General features: G+C 36.0%; 2 protein-coding genes across 2 annotated transcripts; one reads left to right on the top strand and one right to left on the bottom strand.

Moving 5' to 3' along the window:
- Positions 1–633: 633 nt before the first annotated feature.
- eIF3m (eukaryotic translation initiation factor 3 subunit m) lies at positions 634–13,206 on the bottom strand. Its single transcript, XM_067091193.1, is given in 9 exon segments — positions 634–1,012; positions 1,152–1,295; positions 2,055–2,172; positions 3,322–3,469; positions 6,640–6,864; positions 7,146–7,161; positions 7,164–7,242; positions 8,197–8,379; positions 13,050–13,206. Coding segments are annotated over 9 exon segments (1,218 nt in total). The 5' UTR covers positions 13,155–13,206; the 3' UTR covers positions 634–812.
- An 896-nt stretch (positions 13,207–14,102) lies between these two features.
- Positions 14,103–25,961, top strand: Nup35 (Nucleoporin 35kDa). The gene is made up of 9 exons (XM_067091189.1): positions 14,103–14,286; positions 17,146–17,280; positions 18,029–18,153; positions 19,754–19,878; positions 20,566–20,710; positions 21,931–22,081; positions 24,113–24,202; positions 24,428–24,559; positions 25,620–25,961. Exons 2-9 carry the CDS (start codon positions 17,146–17,148, stop codon positions 25,695–25,697), a joined length of 981 nt encoding a protein of 326 aa, XP_066947290.1. The 5' UTR covers positions 14,103–14,286; the 3' UTR covers positions 25,698–25,961.
- Positions 25,962–26,439: the final 478 nt, after the last annotated feature.

Below are 26,439 nucleotides of genomic sequence, written 5' to 3'. Positions count from 1 at the left end.
TATATATATAATATATACATGTACTCAGGAAGTGCATGTATCATCGAAATAAATGACAAGAGTTAACAAAAAAAAAAAAATCATTAATGGAAAGCATCATATGAAACTTTCCAAGTTCGTTCCAAAATAGCAACAGGTATTTTCATATAAAAAAATTATTTGGGTTGATTAGTAGGAGGTCCTGAGTGGCTGTAATAAGAGTTGTGAATTTCAGTTGGGTGGTCTAGTTAAACTACAATGTACGTAACCAGTCAAAAGTTTGATCAGTGCTCATGGTTCCATCCAAGACTACTTTCAATCTGAAAACAGACAGCTAATATCATTTAAGCTTTAATGTAAGACATGGGTTTGTATAAGTGAAGAAACACTACAAAATTTTAAAATCCTACAAATTTCCAGGTCATAAAAGTTAAGTATACCTTAGCTTTACCAGACCACTGAGCTGATTAACAGCTCTCCTAGGGCTGGCCCGAAGGGTTAGACTACGTGGCTAAGAGCCAATTGGTTACTTAGCAATGGGACCTGGATGGTAATATCCACAATAACTGCAAAAGTACACTCCTCAGTATTACATTACTTTCAGTTTATCATTACCCCAACAAAAAATAAAAATAAAAGGAATTAAAAGGCTCATTACCTCAAGATCTGTATTCCATGTAAAACAGATTTCAAATGTCAGGGATACTCAAGACCTTACCTCCACATTCTACATAACATGAGTGTTTACACATTTATGAAGAACTGTACCAAAAAAGTGGATCCACACTATCCCTCTTGAATTTAGACCTATGGTGCCAGTGATGAACCTACAATCATTTAGCACTCGCCATGGGTGCATTGACAATGGCCTGCATTGAATCCTTAACCAGATTAAGGTTTGTCCGCCACTGAGTTAACGTATCATGAAGAGCCTGCCACTGATTACGGCCAAAAGTGCGGTGGACTCTCGAAGAAACGTACACTTTCCGTTGACTCTGGTCCATTCGAGCACTGATAAGCTTAGTTTTCAGAGCTGCAAGAAAGTGTAAGATATGAAATACTGTACATGAATACCCCATCAAATAAATCTTTTAACAAAGGATATTTTAATGAAATGGACAACTTTCAACTTTTCAAGTCATCAGTAGTAATTGAGATTCAAAAGTAAATACCTTCAATGACAAATCCTTCAACTTCTTCTGCTGGAAGCTGCAGCTCTTGCATGATGTGTTCAAATGTCATTTCTGACTGTGTTTCTGCCATCTGTATGAAAGTCAGCAGCCTCATTTTTCTTACATTAGCATCATGATCAAGTCCTGCAAAAAAAGTATAAAGGATATTATTAATGTAATACTGTAATGAGTCAGTTGAGAACCATAACTTCATACAGTAAACCCGCCGTATTCGTGGTCTCACTATTCGCGGACTCACCTATTCACAGATTTGTCTGTGGAACGTATCTACACATTATTCGCGGAAAATTCATCCATTCACGGTTTTTTCACTGAGAAATATTCACTAATTACTGTATTTTCATACCATTTTCATGTCTAAATGCACTTTTTGTGATAAAACTATTAAAATACTCAGGTATAAGCATTTTTAGAGTTTTTTTTTAAACTATACTATCAAAATAGGCAGTTCCAAGTGTTTTTAGGTATTTGCAGATTTTAGCTATTCGCGGTGGGGGGGTGCGGTATGCATTCCTCGTGAATACGTTTTGCCAAGGAAACCTCATGAAATTGTTACTAGGTATTGCCCTCAATTACATGCAACTTTTCAATGCATAGAAGATGCAGAGACTGTAATGGTCCTTCTATAAATAATTTATGAGCCCTAATCACACTCTTGAAAAATGAAAATGTTGTAAGTTGACATCAAGCATACAAAAGTAAGTAGTTTAACCAAACTACTAAGTACAAATATTGTACTTTAACTCTCATGTGGCTGGCCATATAAATTAAATAACCTAACATAAGTTTTTGAATAACAATTATTACTTGTGTTTGCTGTTACAGAGACCAGATTATATGGAACAGACTGCCAAATTCAATCTTTAAAAAATGTATACATACCTATGGATGATATAAATTCCTTGTGGTTAGTGTAAAAATGAATGTAACCTGGAAGTTTCTCAGATACAAAGATGGTCAACAAATCGTGGATCAGTTCACCTTCCAAGAACTTGACAGGCTGTAAGAAAATAAAGTATAAAATAAAGACAATATCATAAAACTTTATAAACAATACAAAACAGTATTTCCATACAACACCAATTTTTCACACAATCTCAGATTTTTATCAACGTGAAATCCCAGCCACACCAAATTGTATCCTTCAAAAATAAAAACATCTCCACTATGCATGCTAAGTTCCGCAAGACACCCACTACACCCCTACTTTCCAATATGATACTGTACCCTCAACATTACTGTGTTGTGCTGCCATTCATACCAGGATAACTGATTTGCTATTTCTAAGTGTAATTTTCACTGTTGTTCATTTCTTTTCATTTATGCATCTTCAACAGTATCTCTCTATTTTTTATCCAATAAATTTTTCTGGTAAATGCACAGACTGTCAGTGTATGGCCATCTTTCAGGGGGTTACTGTGGAAGAATAGGCTATACACATAATTGTAAGAAATTGCTTGACAATGCCCAGTACGGTACTGACGTGAAATGTTGCATCCATAAAGCTCTTTCTTTGCCTACACAGACACTGGTAAAGAAAGAGCTTTATGGATGCCAAATTTCATGTCAGTAACGTACTGGGAATCGTCAAGCAATTTCTTACAATTATGTGTATAGCCTACTCTTAGCGGTTCTTGAGGAAGCTTACCAAGTATGGAACCAAATTACAAGCAAGTCTTTGATAACAATCACTTTGCTGCCTTCATTGCTTTCTTAGACCTCTTCAGGTCTTAACCAACTTGCATCATCACTAGGTACACAGCGAGATTTAATGCCACATATCCAAGCTGTGAAATCTTGCTTTTGGAAACTTCTCAATTTAGAATTGTATGGAAGTAAGGAAAGTATGTGCCCCACGCTTTTATGTTTAGGCGTAAGTATCCATTAATATTGTGGATCACAGAAAGTTTTATTTTATACTTTTTAGTGTAATCTGAAAGAAAAGTGTGGTTTAAAAAAATTTTCAATCAGTCTTTTACCAAGTTTCAATGACTGATTCCAGCTTGCACTGAGGAATAACCCTATTCTTATCAAAATTATGTATAAAAAATAATGCATTAACTACATCAAGCATGCTAGAACTCTGACTTAATTATTTCAGATGTGCAATTTTCTACCAAAAAATTACATACTGACATCTCAAACATACCTTTAGAGTAAGGAGATGGTCCATAATGTAAGTAGAGGGATCTGCCAAGGATGCTATAATACACCGGTGGGCATCTTCTCTCGCCTGAGACGCATTCTCTGTGGTATAGGTCCCAAGCAACTCAATCATCACTTTGCTTGCCTCTTCACTGAAATAATTACAAAATGTTGGTAAATGACCATAACTAAGAAATGACACAATGAAAACAAAAGATAAAACATACAGTAAAATTCTGCCTAACATTTTAGGAGAAAAATTAATATTAAAAAGGCAATCCTGTTTAAAAACCACTGGACCTAATTTTGCCAAAAAATTCCAAACTATATGGTCAATAGGGGATATTTTGGTCAACAGGGAATATGTCTAAGACAAAACCAAGTGCTAACAGAATTTTCTCTTTCTTTTTGCATTAAAATCAATTTGTAAGAAAAGAACAAATAAAATCCATCCTTTATGAATTATGAAAGAAATCAAGAGACCAATGTTTCCTAGTTGCTGGGCAATCATCATTGACATTTTTATAGCAAGTTGTTCACAGCCCAATTAATCATATATTGCCTAACTACTGTGCAACTGAATCCCAGTCCCATCAACTTTCACCATACGCGACTGAGAGCCACAAATGCTGCTTTACTTACTCCCCAGTCTTTTGAGGCAAGTATATAGCTTGAATATCACCTCTGCATTGCTTTCCAGTGAATTTCCTAGGTCGTGCAATGGAGAAGAAATGCATGAGATCTAGGGAGTCCTCAACTCATACTGCTTCCCCTTCTGCATCAGAAGACTCTCCTTTACATTAGGCTCCCTGGATTGGCACTCTGACACTCATTCTGCTCATCCTGCCACCCCCAGGAAGGACATTACTATCTGCCTCATCTGATCTTTAGTTACCACTTCCCTTGCTACCCTAGTATCATCAACTCGCCTGCTCCCTCTTCCTGTCCTCAACCTTCTGCTGCTACTTTGTCTGAAAGTGCTGAATTTCTGCAGTCTGCAGATACCATTTTTTGGAATGCTTGAAACATTATGTCTTTTCCATAATGCATGGTGCTATTAATAATTAACATTGGTCACTCACTGCCTCTTTGGTGGATACCATGAAACCAGCTAGACCTTCTCTGCCTAGGTGTCTCCCCACGTTAACACTACCTGTGCCTCTCATTGCCTTCTCTATCTAGGTGTCCCCTGACGTTACACTACCTGTGCCTCTCATTGAGCCTGAATGGTGTAGGTTCCTCTGCTGTCTAACATTCCACCTTCTGCATTTTCAACTTCTACCAATGCAAGTACTGGTGTTGTACAATTTCTCAAGGATGTCCCCCTTTACAGATGCTCAACCTGCCCTTCCATACTTCTGGTACCTTCAACACTGTAGTGGATGCACAGTGAACAGGACACTCATATTTGATGCCTCTATTTCCTAGTTAACGATCTGTCTTACTACCTAGAATCTGGCATCGGCGCTGTGGAGCTTGACCATGCCTCCTTATTAACACCTGTGTTTTTACAGCTTTTGTCTCAAATAAGGATGTCAGTGAGTCCCATGCTGTTTCTAGTGCTATATCAATTTTTCAATCTTCCTTTTTCCAAATTTTCCAGCCAAGACTCAATCCTTGGGTGTCTATGACTTGACAGTTGCTGCATTTTCATCTTGCTTACTTTCCTATCTACCGCTTTTGTGACAAACTGCTCATAAGCCCTTATCATTATGCATCTGAACATTATCAATCTTGCTCTTCTGAGCATCATCAATCTTTGAGAATTTCTGTTATTTTTCCAGCCTCTGGACACAACATCCCTCCACCAATCCCTCACTTATAGTGCAATCTTCTGACTGTACTCTAGCCATGAATCTCAACAGTCTATGGTAACCCATTTTCAAAATCTATTCCATTTTCCCTGTCCGTGCCCACGTTTCTGCTGTATGTGGAAGCACAGACTGTGTGAACCTATTGTAAGAATTTGCTCTCACTACCAATGGGCCACTTTTTTGATCAACAGTCTAGCTATCGCTCACCATTTCATCAATGTTGCAGCTACTATCTTATTCTCTTTCAACTCTTGCTTTACAGTCCAGCATCTCCCCAAAGTAACAGAAATGTTCTACTTCTTCTAAGGCTTGTCCACCTAACACAACAGGGTTCTAAACTTCCCACTCTTCCCCACTTTTTCTTCTAATACATTGAAGGCATTGACAATCTCTTACTCCAAGTCATATCCCCATGAATACCTTGTGACACCATCTGTTACACTAAGTACAGAGCACAGAGTTCACCTCCAACACCTTTCCTACAACAAACAAATAGACACTTCTCTAATTGTATTGTTGACTTTGCCTTGTTTCCTTTGTTTCTGATCTAAATCTTTAAATTTTCTAGGACCGCCCCTCTTGTTACATCTAAATCTACTTTTTGGGGGCACTCCTCACCAATCTCATCACATGCCAAAACCATTTCTGTCTTTGGGACCTCAGTCTGTTTCTCAGCCTCTCTCAGCAGTTTCTTCATTTGTACAACAAGATTTTTCCAGTGCACTCCAGTCATGAATTTCAGAATTTCATGGTCCTCATTCTTGCAAATCCCTTCCATTTTCTTCGCAAGAAACAATCTCTTGGGTTTTCCTTTATCTGATTAAATTCCTCCCATTGCTTCATCTCCCTTGTCACATGCCTCTTGGTCTGTCTCCTCTTATCCTTATAAATCTTTTTCTCCCAACTCTCCTTTTTCCCTCTGTCAGATTAGATTTTTTTTTTTTTAATGAAAACCGATGAACATAAAGGTTTCACACAACATCTGTATCATGTTATCAAAACAATCACAATTACAAATTCTTAAATGGTTTACGTAAATATTACAAAAAATGTGAGGTAGTAACCAATGGTTTATATCTGTGCATTAACTTTACTGTGTCATGGTGCTCTTAGTGATCAAATGTACATTCACAAATTATGTAAATATACAATAAACCAATAATGCCTTGACTAAAGAATGAATCAATGTAGTGTCTTTCATTTTTTTGCAAATACCATTACTATATATATATAACTATATCATTAAATTATACGCAGTAGTGTACCATACAGTGGCCACATTTAAATTCAGATAACACCTTAAGAAGTTTAAAATAATGTACTTTTACAATTCCAGTATAAAGGGCAATCACTTGAATTAACACAAAATATTCCAACATCAATTCTCAAATACTGCAGGCAAGTGGTGACAAAATTTCATTAATGTAAAATTTACAATCCGGAAACAACAAAGTAATAATTTCTCAAAACAAAAACAAAAATATTCACAATTTAGTTTTACCACTTACCTAAGTTTGTTAGCCAGAAGTGTCTGATGCAATAAACGAAGCAACTGTTGCATCTGCTCAGTGGAAGGAGGAGGCTGCGCTGTATTCAAGGTGGTTCGCATCTTTTCCACAGACTGGTAAACTGCTTGAACCTGGTTGATCTGGCCCGACACTTGTACCATGGTATAATAGACATGGTAGCGAACACCAAGATTTTCCGGCAAAGCATGGAACAGCAAATTAAGCCTGAAATGGATATTAGGCAACATTAAAATATATACTCGGTCTTTAAAAAAAGCTAATTCAAGAGCTATGCAAGGTACTCGTGAGTTTTCAATCACAAATTTAAAAAAAAAATATCTTCAACAAGCAGTATAAACCAAAGTATACAGGAACTTTTTGGAAAAAATCACCTCTACATGCCTACAAATGAAGACTTTGTATTCGTCTCTTGTTAAAGCATAAGACTAATAAAAGGGAAAGAACGAGACTGTAATGGATGTGCCTCAGGTTAAAAAAATACTTACACTCTCAGGCATACACTCCTAATCTGTTGGAGGGGGCTTTAGCTAGCTTTTCGCAGAAGGCTAGAATCAGGCTCTCAGTCTTTTCTCCAACTGGCACCTGTTGTGGCAAAATGTTTAAGATTATAACAGGGACTCTTCCTTTAACAGTGAGAATAATTATATAAAAAATCATTAACTACTATAAAGTGAATCTCACATCTAATAAAAATATTTTAGAATCTTGTCTTTTTTAAATAAAGGCAAAGCCAAACCATGTCTAACTCGTCATGATATACATAAAATAAATGTTGTAAATCTTCCCAAAATTGATTACTAGTGACTATCTGTTGCTACCAAATTCACAATGATTTTCAGTTAAATGGTGCAGTAATTCTAACAAAATTGCAAATCAATAGAAGGCAGGCATTATCTCAAGGTTATGAGATACTTAAACATTCTCAAAATAATGATGGACAAAGTTGTACTTACATAAACTAAATCATCAATTTTGCAATTAACTGTCAGACACTAATGTAAGTTTTCAAAATTTTAAATATCGCACTGTATTAACTGCAAAGACAAAAAAACCCAATTGAGAAGATTCGTTCAGTGCAAATATTAAAACACAATAAACTGCAAAAAATCATCCATGTTGGCATAAAGATCATAAATAAATTGAATAAACCACGCAGCTAGGAAGAATAAGAAAACTACTTGCGTATCTGCCGTTATACTGACATTCATACACCCTAATTAATGAAGACTACTTAACAGCACACACAGACAAAGCAATTGAAAAATACTGATAAAATTAACACCTGAAAAAGAGGTGAAAACAACAAAATAAACAGGAAATTCATGTGTCAGGAAATCTACAATTTGACAAACCTGTAAATCTGGTGTAGTTAAATGTTTATTGGTCTCTTGAAACTTGTAACACGTACTTTGTTTCATGCAGTGGACTGTGGAAAGCCTCAGTCAGATGCCGAGGCAAATGCAAAACAAGAAATCTTAATATTTTTTTTTGTTGGACAAAACAACATGTCACAGCTAGTAGTACTACGCTACTTACAACAATCAAAACTGAGACAATAGAATTCAGAAGAGCTTCCACTTCTGATTCTGTGGCCTCAGAAGAAAAGCAGGTGTCACAGACACCAATTATTTTGTGCAAGTCATCTTCAAGACCTTTCGGGCTCCTTTCCATGGAAATCTCCGCCCCAACCTCCTTCAGATAGGCCCGAAGCTCCTCCACCTGTCAAAAACACAACTTCTTTAGGGCATTTAATGCAGGACATGAAACTTACCAACCAACTCACCAAACAGCCAAAACAAAAACATGAAACATGAAATATCAATTTAAAACTGATATCTTTTATGTCAAAAACAGATAAGCTGATCTATTGATTTATATCACTTATTTCACCTAAATACAGCTCTTCTGCATTTCATCAGGAACACACAAAATAATGTGTTCTGAGCTTTGATGGACCCATTTAACACAAGGCACTATGGTTTGGTAAAACTGCTTTCCCCCAACTGATACCAAGTTGGTGAAACACGGCGGAGGCTCAGTGAGGATCTTAAACTGTGTTTTACAAACTGGTTTCATTTCAGACCATCATTCCTAAATTGCAAATAAATAATCATATGCATGATTGGTATTTATTTAAAAAGCCTTATAATTCTGAAATAATAAAATTAATAATCTAAAACACTCTTTAGAACTGTTGCTGGTTGGTTGGCCAGCACTGTACTCTAGTAAGTATGTGCTTGTGTATAGGTCTTCTATTTAAAAAAATTTAGTGTTTTCCCCCGCCCAGAAACCCCTCTTTCACACTGTGGTCCCTGGAATGATAAGATATAAGGGTGGGGTCCTCTTTCACACTGTCCCTGGAATGATAAGATAATCATTTCTCTAATGATAATTTTCTAACGAAACAGATGTCAGTAACATTTAAAGCACACACAAAAACATAGGAGAATTGAAGCAGATGCAGACTTGGGAGCCAGGGAAGGTGTGAGAGAGCCTAACCTTTCCTAGAATCCCACATCCTACCCTAATCAGACCACACCTTCCTAACTTAACTTAGGGCACCTTGCCCTGACCTGGCCAGGGGGAATGACACTCCCAAGTAACATTGACTACAGTATCCCTGTTTCTCCCATTTCTGCATACTACCCTGGGGGTCAGTGTAAAACAATACCAGATAAGTGAAGTGAAATATTTGGCACATAGGCTAAAACTAAATAGAGTAAATGCTTTGGCCATGGCACACTGCATAATTCCTCCGCTGTTTGGACACTTTCAGAAAATGCATTTGAACGCGTCCTGATCAGGATCAGTGAGACTTGTGCCCCCTCTACACAACATGCCGAGACCTCTACGTTCCTATCAAAGTAAGTTTCCTCCTAATTTACAAAATAATGGCATATTTCCGATTAAACAGAGGTTCATTAAGATTTATCAGTGAGCAGTGCTAACTTACCGGCCATGACGCCCTCGTAACTTTTACTTAAAACACTAAAAGTTGGATGAGTGACACCATCTCGATATTTGCCGAGTCATTTGTGTAAACAAACTGCCCATTTCCTGTGTTAAATCTGCAAAATATTTGTACTCATATACACTGACACCATTTCCTTGATATCAGTGGTAAATGCTGGTGCCTATGGAGCTTGGACGGGGAACTCTAGTGAATTTTCAGGACGCCAGAGCACTAGATATTTAAATAACTAGGTAGCTAAACACCAGAATAAGGTTATAAATTGAGTAAATGTGTTACATGTTCATTATAATTCATTTGAAAATATTTGATGTTGGAGCAAACCAGATTCCTGAGACAAATTTTGACGCTTCTGCTGTGAACATTAGGATGTAGCTATTTTTAGTGTTTTCCTATCTTTTTTATTTATTTATTAATATATATTACCTACAGTATAATATATATATATCACACACACACACATACTGTAAGTTTTGTCAAATATAATGGCGTTTTAAGTAATAATTTTGGATTTAAAACCTTTATTTCAGTCCTGTATTTTGACGTCATGGCATCTTGACTCTCGTACCAATTCTAGATAAATTATCATACTCAACTTTCTTGCATTTTTGCCGAAGTGGTAACACTCATATGTACACATCACATGTCTCAGAAGTATACATAGTAATACGGACTTAAATAAATGAAAAGTCCTAACAACAAAGTACTACTTTTCTATTGTAAACAGTTCACTAATGCGTCGTCCGCTTTCAGATGTTTGTGGCAGCCAGATGTACATTAAGGCTGGAAAATTGTTCCTGCCACAGTTTCGTTACTTTGACAGAGTAAAGTACTTGAAACAAACATTCTCATGTATTTTAAGTGGTACTGTGAGTGAATTAAGAACAAAATGTGCATAATTACAATCAAATAAGCACTGTGGAGCTTCAGTTGTGATGTCAATAAGGATAAAACCATGGATTAAAGATAAAAATTCATTTCAGTTCAACCACATGATAAATGGGAATTCCATGTCTCATATTTTCACTAGTATAGGCAACAAAATCTTGTTTTATCGTGCTAATTACAACTAAAATCTTGAGTAATATCTATAAACATTTCATATATATGCAATTAGTGTTCAGTACACCGTTAAATGAGCGCTGGGAAGGAAGTGTCCAATCGCCATTCATTTTGCATCAGTATTTGGGAGGATGCCATACTGGACTCAAAATTGCCTTCAACACTTATTTTAAGAAGACTTAAAACACCAATACATTTGACAAAACTTATACTGTGTATGTGATATATATATTATGAACTATGTAATATATATTTTAATAAATAAAAAAAGATAGGAAAATGCAAAAAATAGCTACATCCTAATGTTCACAGCAAAAGTGTTGAAATTTATCTCAGGAATCTGGTTTGCTCCAACAACAACTATTTTTAAATGAATTATAATGAACACGTAATACATTTACTCACTTATTCTGGTGTTTAGCTACCTAGTTATTTAAATGTCATCTAGTGCTCTGGTGTCCCGAAAATTCACTAGGGTTCCTTGTCCAAACCTCGAAATGCACCACCGTTTACCACTGATGTCAAGGAAACGGTGTCAGCGTCTATGGGTACGTTTGTTTACAAAAGTGACTTGGCAAATATCAAGATGGAGTCACTCGTCCACTTTTAAAGTGGCCGGTAAGTTAGCACCATGCACAGCTAAATCTTAACAAATCTCTGTTTAATTGAAAATATGCCAATATTTCATAATTTAGGAGAAAACTGTTACTGTACTTTATTAGGAACATAGAGGTCTCGGCGTGTTGTATAGAGGGGGCACATGTCTCACTGATGCTGATGGGTGACCGTTCGAATGCATTTTTTAGAAGCATCCAAACAGCAGACGAATGTCGCACTGTCTCACGCTCCGAGCGTTTACCCTATAGGGATAAAACTTTGGGTAGATTTAAGCCAGCTGTCCACGGTGAGCTAGGCTATGGCAGTTGCTGTTTTTCTATAAAACTTTACCTGCTGAAAAAGAACTCAAAGTAATATTTTGGTGGCCAAATGTAATTGAGCTGTAATTTACCTTAGAAATGTAGCCGACAGTAAGGGGGCACCGTTGGGAATCGGGGTTTTGGGCGGGGGAAAACACTTTTGAGAACAGCCAACATTAAGGGGGACTCGTTGGGAATCTGGGGTTTTGGGTTGGGTAAATAACTTGGGAAATGGTTTGGGCACCTTATTGTTGTGTTCCCTGTTACAGATGTCATTTGGAACACAAAATCAAGCGTAAAAAAAAGGGCGAATAAATGGACAGCGGAAGCCGTTCCAAAGGCACTTTTCATGCAATACTAGTACTGCTGATTCCAGGCCCTATCACGCATGCACAGTCTTACAGGAGACCTAATCACCTGATGCCTCCAAAAGTCCAACTGAGAGTAGTATTCTAAGCTGGTGTTCCACGGTGAGCTAAACTGTGGCAGTTGATGTTTTCCTATGTTATTTTACCTGCTTTACAAAATTTAAAGTACATTATACCGCTTGCCAGAGAATATGTGCTTGCCAAGAATCATTCAAAATGCAGATACTGGGAGCAGCGCCATTCCGCCACTCCAAAACTGAGAGCAGAAATGGTAATATTTTGCTGTTTATGTTTCTTCACCCCGACCGAAAGCTTCGAATGGTGTCTAGTCAAGCTAGACTAGACACCATTTTTCTGTGTTATTTTATTTGTTTTACAAGAGTTTAAGATAATATTTTGCTGGCCGGCTGAAGGTACACTGTAATTTACCTCTGAACTGTATAGGTTGGTGCACAGGACCCGTTGGTACCGTCATGTAGCCTTCAAGGGTCAATTACATTTTAGTTACAGCCGACCACCAAAATGTTATCTTAAATTGCCACAGGTTAGGTCACCGCGGACGGCCGGCTTAGAATGACCAAAATTTGATAAAAAAAAAAAGGGGGGGATAAAATGCCGAGTAAGGGGTCATTCCTACTGTAAACCTAGTAAACATTTCAAAGTAAATATGAACCTAACCAGATTTACCTTTACCTAACCTAACCTAGGACGCAGTGTCCTAACCTGGCCAGGGGGCCTAGACGCCCCCCTCACGTAATTCGTGACCACTTACTCTGCACTCTACCATTTGTGGTGTGCGCGCCGGGGAACTAAGACCTTTGCAAAATTAAGCATGATTTCAGTTTACCTCCATACGTCATAAAATATTTACTGTATGAATAACAAACGAAACATCACAGAAACAGACATAAACAACTGTTACCCATAACAAGGCAATACATGCCACTTTGCATGGCAAGCCTTCCGGACAAAGATCGTGTTGACCGGCACGAAAAAACAGTAAATTACAATTTAATTGCATAGATTTACACATTAAGACTGCCATAAGATAACTTTAATCCGTATAATTACCTGGGCATTGACATCTATCTCTAAAAACGTGTAGACACTCATGTTTTCGGCGCCGTGTTGTTGACACCTGGAAACAAATGGGCAGAACCGACGTCCATATCCCATAAAGTGCGACACGTCCTCATCCCCCTGAACGATGTTATGTTTATTAAACGACACCCGTTATTCTTCATAATGCAGCATTCACTGTTTTTCCAAATGGAATTAATAATATGGAGTATATATTAAAAACAGAAAATATAAAAATTTCGCAATGTGTCTGCATTATTTTGTCTGCAATGAATGGAGTTCTTGGGTCTCAGAGCGGCCCGGTTGTTGTAGAACACTAGAAAAATAAAAACAGTAAACAATAAGGGAAATATAAATGTTTAAGCTTTATTCTGTAAAATTATTCTGTAAAAAAAACTCCTAATTCTTAAATGCGTTGAATCAGACCTAATTTGATGTTACCAATTTTGGTAGTTTAGTAAAAACCGAAAGAGTAAAGTACGTTCATCTTCTTCTCTCCAAGCACAACGTAAAACGTCAAAGAAAACTGCATTCCTATTACAACACGTTGAATTATAAAATACCAAGAGAAGCAGGCTATGGTAATTTCATATTTGTCGATTTTACAAGAGGATTTCAAACAGAATACTTTTCTTTGATGAATCTGGTCAGGGAGAATGAGCTTTAATGCGGACGTTTTGGACAATCTGCCGTTTAAGAATAGAGAACATACTTGTATATATTTCATTTTGTATCTTCATTATGGACAGTGCTAAATTCAATACGTCGTAGATTATTAAATTAAATTAGTATTCCGTGTTTGATTTGGAGGCATGGAATTTAAGATTCTTGATCATATAAGGTCAATAATTCGCTTATGTTACTGATACTACCATGCAAATTCTTAATGCTTACTCAAGACTAACAATTTAAAAAACATTTTCAGTTACATGAAAATAGAATGTTTTCGGTTTTATATTATTTTGAAGTGTAGTAAAATCTACAAAAATTATTTAACTCTATCTGTTCTTAGCATTGCAAATTTTCTTTCTGAACGCGTCTCTCTCCTCTTGGCGTGACGTATAGGAAATTGCAAATACAAATTTCAAACAGGATCCAACGTCGATGACTATTGACGTTGCAATTATCCTTATTAATTACGTATTGTGTTATTTACGTGCTGGAAAAACGTAATTGGTCGTCATAGTGCTTTCAATTCGATTTCTTCAACAAGTAACGAGAAGGAAAGGTAATTATGGCATTTTTTACGTCAATTAGGGTAGGTCAGTCCTATCATGCCCTTGTATTATACTTGTCAAGGCTAACCAGCCTCAAGTCTTTTAGCCTGTAGACTGCTATAGCCTGCTCTAGCTTTGTTATATCTGTATTTTAAACGTATTTTGTAAGGTGCCTTGAATGTTTCTGACGTCCAATTTCGAAGCAAATAAGTTTTAGAGATTCTTGACCCCCTTCCCCACCTGTATTCTATGTTTTTTGGGGACCACTTTCAAGTTCCCAAGGCAAATGAGTTAAACACTAGGATGTATTTAACCTAACCTAACCAAGGGGCACTAGGGCAGCTCCCAAAAGCTTGACCTAATTTAACCTAACCTAACCTAGGGCACAGTAAAACTAAAGACTACTAGCCTGTCCCCAGTGGGAATATCTACTGCTTTTTGTTTATGTCTTTTGTGTGTCGTTATGGTATTTGCCATCTTTTGCCTATTTTTTGTGTTAAATACACTGCCCATTTTGTATATAGGCTAAAGTGGTAATTAGCTAAACCAGAGGGGTGCGGTAGAAGTCTTCACTTTTACCCAGGGCACTATAAATTGAAATAAATTATAGAGTTGCAACCTGCCCTAACAGCACCTTAGCTGGCCAAGGACCTTTACCCTTCTTGGACCCCCCCCCCATACTGTAACCAAACCTACAGCACTGCAAATTAAAATGCTTAAGGATGAAGCCTAATCCAGCCACACCTAACTGAGGATGCTGGTTTTGATATCAAAAACGTTATCAGCTTCCTCTCCCCCAACTAACTCCTGGTTTCATGACAAAAGTACTTCCTTTTCAGCTCAAGGTAAAATTATAGGCTACCGCAGCCCTCCAGCCAGGCAACTACTGGCATATGTGTAAAATGGAGGCTATGTTTAGCACTAGCCTCTCAGGGATAAATGTGATTACAGAAACAAAAGTTAGTAAATATACTTGCAAAATGGGTGTCATGTTTAGTACCCTCCCTTGAGGATGACTGCAAAAACATTAACAGAAGACTGTAATTATCATAAACTTAAACAAAAGATATACTATATGAATAAAAGGCAATAAATAATCCAATTGGCGATTTGTGGGAACCATGCTGCTGCTGTAGTCTTCAGTTTTACCAAAAGACCTTGCTTTATTCCCTGTCAGGTCTGTGGTATTATCCAAATGAACCAATTAATACCAAATGAACCAGTTCTTTAGGAAAATGATTCCACACTTTTAGTTTTCTGTAAAAGAAAATTAGTGTTGAGATGGCTATTTATCTGTCCATCTGCACTTTTTCTGTCCGCCCTCTGATCTTAAAAACTACTAAGGCCAGAGGGCTGCTAATTGGTATGTTGATCATCCACTGTCTAAACTGCAGCCCTCTAGTGTTAGTAGATTTTATTTTATTTAAGGTTAAAGTTAGCCACAATTGTGAGTCTGGCACCACTATAGGTTCCAACAACACAGGCCACCAGTGGGCCACGGCTGAGAGTTTCATGGGCCTTGGCTTAGAGTTTCATACAGTGTTATTTACATACACAGTACAGAAAACTCGACTGCGCCGAAAAAGCTTCAGGGCTTTCTTTGGCACACTTTTTACTTGTTTTTTCTTGTATTTGCCTTGCTGCTAAGCACTAAATTTCAAAGAATACAACATCCTTGTGGCTAAGGCATGTTATCTCATATGCAAATTGTTTCTACCTGTGGGTCTTAGGCACCTACTCTTGAGGTCAAGGGTCATGAAAGAACAGCCATTTGAATATCTGTTGCTTATATTTTGAATGTTTACTTTAATACCATTATGAGTATGGCCATGTGGAGATCCCCTTTTATTTATATCAGATTTCTTTTAATGAATCTAACATATAAATCTGTGTAATTTTACTTACTTGACCCAGTATTAGCTGCTGGCCAAGTTTAGTTACTTACTTGACCCAATATTACCTGCTGGCCAAGTTTAGTTACTTGACCCAATATTAGCTGCTGGCCAAGTTTAGTTACTTGACCGAATATTACCTGCTGGCCAAGTTTAGTTACTTGACCCAATATTACCTACTGGCCAAGTTTAGTTGAAGCCTAATTAAAAAGAATGGAAGGGTGAGAGGCAGACTCATCCTCTAATTCATCATCCACATTTTCTTAACCCACCATCCTTTGACTCATAAATGTAGATCTTATGGGATATCTGTTCCTTTGCCTTACCTTTATGGTAAACATCACCCTTTTAATGTTCCTCCAAATATGTTAACCTAAAGTTTAGTACCATCTGTGACCTTACTGACAAGGTCCTTCTCTGAATATGTTAACCTAAAGTTTAGTACAAACTGTGACCTTGCTGACAATGCCCTTGTCCAATCATAACCCATGTTAGTCCCAAGACTTCTGTTATATGCACTTCTTTTAGTTAACAATGTCACTACCCCAGCCCCCTTTACACAAAATACTTTTTCGCCAAGGGAGTCTTCCGGGCACCCACCTTAACCTTAACAGGAAATATTGAAGTAGTTTTGAAATTAGTAATTTCCAGGAATGAAATTGCTTATTGCAACTGGCTAACACTATGCAGATAATGACATGTTCCACCAGTAGAGGTGGTACTGAGGGACCCAGATACATATTCAAACAGGTGGAAGCAGGACTTTTCGTCCTGTTTACGGGACTTTTCTAGACATTGTGCTATTGAGGATTTAGGCTGTCATGGGTTTGTGTGTGAAAAAATTAATTTTAATCTTAAAAACCAACATTTTCTCTCAAGTTATCGTATCATGTTACATGTTTGATGACTCTACAACTCACGATGTGTAGGTTTATCATAGAAATTCAGGTTTTAAAGATGCATCTCCTTTGTACACAGATGGAACCAATGGCACTTGGGAGCCCTGTTGGATCTCCAGCCGCACCTCAACATACTCCGCCTGTTAGTAGTACTGCTGCCAGTACATTTATTCCCTCTTATTTGATGGGAGACATTGCTTCTCCTGCTGCAACAGTAAGTATCCTCATCTTGAAGGTTTACATTGCTTATAATTTTTGCAAATTAAAAAGACACACGTTTTGTGAATTTGATGATTTTTCAACAAGCATGGGTTACATATTGATACAATTGTAATAATTTTGATTTTTATGTAGTATTTGTAAAAAATTATTTCTTCCCTTCTTCCCAAGTTTTTATTTAATTTTTCTTGGTATTTCAGGGTACTATTAACTTTTAAGTTTATTACAGAGTGATTACCTCTGTTTTTAATGTTGCAGATGATATAGGAAATGCAATATATATTTGTTTTAATTAATACAGGGACTCTCTTATTACAGTTGGACTAGGTTGCAAAAGGCTGTTCTTCATACCATTAGTTTTAAAAATCCAACATTACCCTGTCAAACAATTTCACTTAGTAACATACTGTATACTGTACAAGAGTCCATATAGGCTAACTTATGTATGAAAATTTGCTTAAGTACAGGACTGAATATAACTACATACATATATTTATGCTAAAGTTAACGACTTAACACCAAAGTATTTAAATGAACGACTGCCTATTCTGCTGGTGAGTGACCTCTTGCCTGTATTCTAACACCTATTGCCATCTCATATAACTAGTATTCTACACCATCCTCTCTTACAACTGGTATTCTACCTCCATCTGCCTACGTAAGTAATGAAGGCATAAGTAAAGTAATTGGTTGGATCTTTGAAAAATTCATAAAGGGGTTGTATTTTTCTTTCTTTCTTTCAGAGTGGAAGGGTTGTTGGCAGTGGAGGTACAAGTCCGAACAAAACTACCCGTCAATTTTCATCGTCAGCAACAGTTTCCACCCCTGGCTCTCCACAGCCCAGTAAAGATCCATTTTTCCCATCAAGGTAAAAACAGAATTTGTGTTGAATTTTTTGAAGTTAATGTTAAATTTAAATCACTTTTCATTGTCATGTCTAGACTAATGTGTCCATTAATATTATAATAATCGAGTAGTTACTGACATGGAGAGGGAAGGTCCAAATAAATGTTTGTGACCTCATGAAAACAAGTCTGTTGCAGTGCTTACCATACAGAGTACTGCATTATCAGGCTGACAGAAAGCTCAGACATTATTCTGAATTAGTGGAAGGGTTGTCTGTTGTTAATTGAAACTATTACTCTTTCTTTGCTCATTATATTGAAGAAACTTCTTTTGCCCTTAGTCTGTTATTGACAAAAGTTGTAATAATTTTTCCTTTTCGTCTTCTACATCATCAGCTTTTAGGTTAGCATTTTGTATTTTTCCTATTTGTGAAAAGGTGAATATGCATGTTAAATCATTTCATGTTTTTCATGCAGTATTCATATCCCATATCTTGCAGAAACATGTGACTATTATTCTGTATGTATGTAGCTCAGCCAGTAAGTTAATTATCTTTTAGCTTGGTTTTGTGTACAATATACAGTATATATTTGCTGTGAAAATACAAAAGATAATGGAGGAATGGATGTGAGATACAGTGAACAACAAAAATGATCTTGAAAATAAGGACAGTTTTGTTGAAGTTCAAAAGCATGACAGAAGTTAGATAAACATTACCAAAACAGAGGGTACCATGAAAGTTCACTGAGAAACTTATTACAGTATTATTATTATTATTATTATTATTATTATTATTATTATTATTATTATTATTATTCAGAAGATGAACCCTGTTCATAGGAACAAGCTTGCAGGGGCCATAGACTTGAAATTCAAGCTTCCAAAGAATATGGTGTTCATTAGGAAGAAGAGAAGTTTTACTCCAGTTTATCATAACAAAAGAGCTAGAGTAAAGACAGTGCCAGATATATCAGGAGAATTTGAATAAAATGTAGTATCCCGAGGATCAGCATTAATTCATTATTTGCCATACCAGTGGTGGAATATACAAAGAAATGCAGAAAAAAATGTCATGTGAGCAGATGATCTTTGTTAATTTTGTTAGTTTTTGATGATCCAATTGTGTTGGGAGTTATCTATTATATTAATCGTTGATTTGAAATTGTGAAGTCACTGAAATGTTAACGTACTACTTTAAAAACCTTTTGACTTTGACTCAGCTCATTGTTGTCAACCAAGATTAAAGTTGGTATGCAACTGAGAGGTACTATTGAGGTTTTTGGGAATTCAAAATTAGCTACACAGTGAGACAGAGCTAGATTTTTACATTTATTATGTAAATTACTAAGAGCAAAGAAAGATAGTGAAAACACCTTTCATTTAGAGGTAAATTTTCCTGTTTGTTATGGCAGGTATAATTAAAAAATAAGCATCTTGTGGAGCTATGGTTTAAAGAAAATGCAGTTCAGTTCTTTTAGAAATTTTATGCCTTAGCTTTTTTTTTTTTACCAGTGAATGCTGTTTGTACTGTACACTGACCTGGTGACATCAGTTATCGCTTAGTATATTTTCTATCATTATTTAGATTATTAATGTTTACATCATGTTCTCTTTTCTCTTAGACTTGGACAGGACAAGCCAGGTGGACCTCCTACACAAAGCCTAATGGGAATACGACCTCCACCAACTTTACCACAGTCTCCTATCCCATCACACATTGGTAGTCCCTTTATCGATAATACCCAAGGTATGGCTTTATTAAATAATTATATCATGCAGTTTTAGTTGACTAGTAGTGAAAGTAATAGAGGCTCACTCTTATTCCCCGTGAGTTTTAAGATAAGGTAATTATAAATATCTTGTAATAAGTAATGATTTATTTAAAATTATGGTAGTATTGAAGTGCAAACTATTCTCTGGTCTTAAGCCACATTATTGAAGTGTACTATGAAATAAATCCTTAAAGACTGTTTGGAAATTTAGATATTGTTGAAAAGGTATATCCTGTTGTCAGTTTTGTTTGATTATCAAAGCTTCTTATTGCATATGAACAAACTGGTAAATATAAACTGTTTGTGAAAAAGAACATATTTACTCCAATTGCAGTTATGTCCTGCAACCTTTCATCTGCTATCCATATCACATGTTTCTTGAATACATCTCATTGTTCTCTTAAGAATTAGAAACTAAGTTATGAATAACAGAACTTAGGCATTTTTTATAATACTGAAATTGATAACTTAGCAGCAAGGATACCTGACAGTAAAAAAAAATGTACAATTTTAGTCATCTTCAATAAGAAGTGGTTCATATGTTATGCATGAACTTCTAGATTCTCTCTCTCTCCTTTTATGCAATTGTATAAGTGTCATTCAGTTTGTAACAGTATATACTGTACAGTGATTCAGGAAGCATTCTAATACTTTATAAACAGGTACCCCTGTTATGGGATATGCAAGCCAAGGGACTCCCATTACTGGGTACAGCACCCCATTAGGTCCACCATCCCAACCTGTGTATAGTTCCACCTTCACACCTTCCAGAGATCACACGAGTTTTCTTGGCCTGGATGTCCAGCCGTGAGTAGTGACGTTACATTTGTATGATAAATATTGTACTAAAATACAAATCATTCCTTTACTAATGTTTGCAACTGCTTTAAAAAGCACACTGAATAAGATCTAAGTAGGAAGAAGGACGACTTTTATCCTTTAAGTGTACTTTTACTTTCGTGTCATTCATCACTTCAGTTATGCTTTGGTCTGAGGATAATACAATGTCTATAAGCTAACCTAATTATAATGATTAATTCATCACCATCATTCTGTGCATATCGTGCTTTATTTTCAATTCCAGCTGACAGACTCTCTAGCATAGGAGTAGCCTAATTTTCATTGTTCTAATAGATCTTTCCATTGCTAATAATATAATTAAGGGAGAGTTTGAATAAGCATTTACATAATTTTCCAGTATCTTTTCTCCAATGATATCATATCATATTAAAGAAAATAATGACGTGGCTTAGGACACTACTGTTATATTTTTATATATGTTGGATTATGTTTATTATTTGTTCAGATGTACAGCTCAGATATATACTGTTAATGCTGTTAACTTGTCATTGATGAATCTTATGAAGTGTTTATAACTCTCTTAATATATATCACAGAAAATGTCATAATCAAGTTTTCTTTTTAGTTACTGTATTCATGATGATCTTGAATTTCTTCCAGTGTAGTGGTGAGAGATCAGAATTAAAACAGAACTTTCACGTAAATTTTATACATTTAAATTTTTGAAGCATTTTATTGGAATGCTCTTCTCCAAATTTAGACCTGAAAAAACAGAATAACTCCGCTGTAAAAGTAACATGGATCAGAGATAATATCATAGAGTATACCTAGCAATCTAAGTTTTAAGCCAAAACCTTATTACTCTGATTGATGTTCACTTCTGCTCTGCAGAAATAATGTAAAATGTTGTGTACAGTTTGACCTGGTATATATCAACCTCAGGATTCTTAACCCAGCATTTTGGGATAGGCCTATGTCTGCCATATAGACTAGCCATCAAACATGTGGTAGGCTACTGGCAGACCAAAACTTGAAAGTGAATAGGCTACGTATTATGGTAACCTATAGCAAAAGCATATAAAACCAAAACATTAATCATAACACTTTTCAATAGATGACATGGCTGTTCAGTATATGACATGTTCAGCCATGTTTGAAACTCACTAGTAAAAGTTATGTTTTCTATATTTATTTTTTTAATTATTATTTTGTAATTTCTTAAACAGGGCACATGAGGCATTAGAAGATACTTGGGTTACTGTCTTTGGATTTCCAGTTCCAGCAGCATCATACATTTTGACCCAGTTTGCTCAATTTGGTACAATAACGGAACACCAGATGCCAGGCACTGGTAACTGGATGCACCTTAAGTATCAGGTATGAAAAAAAACAATTTGATGATAGTCTTAAAATTAATTACCAGATTCTTAAATGGAAGTGTTAGGATATAGATGTAGCTGTAGGAAAATATTTAGGCTCAAAGAACAGAAGTGAATCGAGTTTCATCTGTACCAGCAATACTATCCAAATCCTCAGTGATAATGTCACTCATGACTAGGAAGAAGCATCTTAAGAGACTGAGAAAGGAAGGACAATGATTTGTATAAAGTGGTCAGCTGTAAAAGAGAAAAAAAAGATAGTGTTTGAAGGTTGTTGATGAAAAAAGGAAAAGGATGGAAAAAAGAATACATCGTGGAGAGAGACCAGTACAGATAAGGAAGTGGAAAGAGGTAGTACCATGAGCTACAGCAGAAACTGGATAGTAAGCAAGCAGCTTGAAATATATTTGCACAAAGGCGTCAAGTATGGGGTTATGTCTACAGGGTATTATAAAGAACCCAGACAAAGGCCTTAGTCGTGACAGCAACATTAACCAGAGATTCCCCAGCCAGTTGATGACCAGATGTAAGTAAAGTTGGGTAGATCACGAGCTAATCTGGCTTAATGGAATATAACAGAGGGTCAAAGACAAGACTGTGAAATTACAAGAATGTAATTTTAGTATGTGATCACCAAGTAATATTTCAAAGACTGCACACAGTAGAAGTAAGAGTAGCTGGATGGTACTTGAAGGGATTAGAACTCATTGGCAAGAGGAGATTGAACTGATTCTCCCTCCAAGATAAATGATAAATACCAGTGTTGAATAATATGAAAAGAATGAAAAATTCAGGGGCAAGTTCTTCTGAAAACCTGAAGGGAAAACAAGGACAAAGATCTTCAGGCCCTTCTTTAGACTTCTCATTGGCCTCTGTATACAAAATGAAATACAGGGTGAAGGTGGAGTGTCAGTAAAATGCTCAACTGCAGTGGAACTGTCTTGAAGGGCAGGTACCATTAGTTTAGAAGAGGGGGGAAGCTGCTTTGCATAAGGTTTGAAGATGGTTTTAGCCCAAGAGTAAGGGAAACTGTATGTAGTAGACCAGTTTATAGTTTTAGCTAATGAGAAGGAAACATAGGTAATCACATTAGGTAATTGCATATTCTCTCTACCAGACAATTAAAAATGTTGACTCTTCAAACATTTTATGAGCTACTTTAAGAGAAAGAACCCATGCTAACATAAGGCTTAATCTACAAAGTTTGACATTTTACAACCTTTAAGACAGCAAAAATCAAAGGCATATTGGTTGGCATAAGGCCAGCCAATATAAATAAGGTTCCCATTAGGAAAATCTAAAATAAAATTATGCTGGTTATCACATTGAGCTCAACCAAAATGCCATATAGTGTGCAAGAAACAGGGCGTGACGAAAAGTCAAGATAATGGTCAGAAAAGCCGGATCGAGATGAAATGTAGTAGTTTTAAAACTCGAAATAAAGATCAAGAATATAAGATGCTCAGTTTTGTTCATGATTGCTGAGATTTGTAAGTTGCTAGCTTCCCTGTCACCAGGATCAGTCTTAGAAGCTTTCAGCTTGTAAACCAGAATGTATATTCATTCATTCACTCATATACTGTTCAACATATACATTACTAAAATAGATAAAATGGGGCATTGTACATTACATTGACAAAATTTGATTTCACCCAATGAGATATAAGAAATAGTGAAGTGGGTCTGATTTTAAAGCTGAACAAGAAATGTGACAAAGTACAGTACTGCATAGTGTCCTAGTAATTGAAAATAGGAGAAATTCTTTATACAGTTGCAGATTTTGATGTAATTAAAAATTATAACAAAATTTTTCATGCTCATTGAATTTGGATTAGGGAACTGGTCCACTGTAACCTTGTAAATAGATTCACAATTTTATATACACATTTTGCAGAAAAGCAAAACATAACTCTTTATTTGAAATAAATGTCAACAGACAGATCAATCTTTGTTTGTGTTTTTGTGTATGGTTGGTTACTTGCCTATCAAATGTAATTTTAGTAAACATTTTACTTATTTCCTTTTTCAGACAAAGTTGCAAGCTAGAAAGGCCCTAAGCAAAAATGGGAAAGTTTTTAGTGGAAATATTATGGTTGGTGTTGTCCCATGTAGTGACAAGGTGAGTTATTTGTTTTTTTTTTTATAGTCTAACACAATTTGATAAAGCATCAAACCTTTATGATGAGAAGCAGATTCCTCATAGTGGGTTCTTATCTTCCAAATACCACATAACATTTTAAATGACTGATTCAACTCTTTGATATGTTTGTCAGATGAGAAGTCAGGGCCTTGCCAAAATAGCTTTATATCCATGAATGTAAAATAATTTATATTATTTTTCCAGACACTAGTCGTAGACAAGGAAAATAATGTGAGTGGTATCATGTCTCCACAAACTGCGAGTTTGCCCGGAACTCCTAAAGCCAGCATGCGACCACTCACTCAAGCTTATCAAACCGCACATGCAGAGCATGAGGTATAGTATTTTCTCGTTTACTGTTGCATCTTTTAGTTTTCTTCGTGGCTGAAAAAGAGCAGACCTTTGGGTTACATTTTCCAGTTCTTACAGAACACCATAAAAATTCAGTTTTCTATATTGTTACCCCCTCTGAATCCATAAGTTAATTTGCAGTGTTGAAGTTCCGTCCAAAAACCACTTCATCAACTGGATTGAATGATGAAACCTTCATCAACTGGATTGAGTGATGAAAGTCAGCTTACTGAAATTGTTCCCTATTTAACTTTTCAAAATTTAATTTCCCTCAATACTTACAGTTTGCCCCAGGTGGCAGTTTTAGTTTGTAATGAAGTTTCTTTGAGTCATCCACTTGACTCCAGCTACATTCCTTTCCTCCTTTTACTCTTCATCCCTTCCCTTTGATCTCTTCCTTCTTGGCCAAGACATGGCCTCGGTAAACCAAGTTATAGTATAAACCCCAGTATTTTCAAGTTCTCTTGTTCTTGTTGAGTTCAACTGTAATGGGCTGCATGGATATGGTTTTAATAAAAATATTGGAAGTACAGTATCATGCTTTCTTTGACAAAGCAGTATAAAGATAGCAAAACTGCACTGACTCAAGTTATTGGTCAGTCTGTTACTATGTACGTGATTGTCATGCATGTTTTGTGTAAGGTCAGTGAGTGCCAGTTTACATAGACTGCCATGCATATTTTGTGTAAGGTCAGTGAGCATCAGTTCACATAGACTACTACCTGGTCATGAACTAAACATGAGAATAATTTTCCTTACAGCATCAGCATTTCTTTTTATCAAGTAGTATATAGTCTCAAAAAACAAATATTAAAAGAAAAATAAAAATGACTGTACGTTATTACTAAAACTTCAAAATAATCATTGAAAATTACTTTTCAAGTTAAAAGGGATTCTGATATTAAAATACTGTTTGTGAACAGAAAGCTTTCATGCAGGAAAAATCAGAACCAAGAACAATATTAAGTATATGTTAGTAAAAAAAAAAGTTTGACAGCCTTCCCTGTGTAGTCACGGTCAACCTCTGATGTCTCTCTCTTTCCAGGTTACTCCAAAGATTAATACTCCAAAGAAGAGTGATGGCTTGGTTGCTAGAGCAATGCAACATATATTAGGTTTATAATATCATCATAGTAATTAATGGTTAGTCTTCTTTTTTACTGTTTTGGGTCATGTATAAAATTTATAAGTACAGCAGTTCCATTTTTCTTATTTCAGCACTATCGAATGTTCAGTACCAACTGTATACTACTGTAATTGTTTTTGAAGTTTGATTGTAGAGATTTTGTTATTAATTTGTTCCACTCTTCACAAATTTAACCTTATTGTTTATGATGTCCTGTAGCATTTTTAAAAGATGAATGTTCCAATAAAGTTGTTTTTAATGGATGGTGTTTATCAGAGGATTTTTGCAACTTAGTACGATGTCACTTCACTTACTTATTCTTACCGAGAAGCAAAACCTAGAAAGTAAGTTAAAGTCGAGAATGTTCTATGAACTAGAAGCTTCTAGCGTTTTACTAGAAGTATTAAATTCAGGCCATTATATGTGAGTGATCTGCATCACTTTTATTTTAATGATAGAGTATTCTTTCATACTGCAATGTACTTGCTCTTGACTGTTTTATTCTGTCTGAATTAAGCATAATCATAACAGTTACTTGATAGCCACCCTTTGTGAGCCAGTTCCCATAAATACTGTTTGGCTGTCACAACACACCCATTAAATACAGCATATTTTGTTAGTCAACGATATGTTTCCAAACAGAAATTTTCAAGGAAAGGGGAGCAAAAGTGAAGTAGGTCAGTACAGTACTACACATGGATGGCAGATCCTTCTGTTCTTGTACTCCCTGAAATAAACT

Source organism: Macrobrachium rosenbergii, chromosome 48, assembly GCF_040412425.1.
Source record: "Macrobrachium rosenbergii isolate ZJJX-2024 chromosome 48, ASM4041242v1, whole genome shotgun sequence".
Lineage (NCBI taxonomy): Eukaryota > Metazoa > Arthropoda > Malacostraca > Decapoda > Palaemonidae > Macrobrachium > Macrobrachium rosenbergii.
This window is presented reverse-complemented; position numbering and strand designations above follow the sequence as displayed.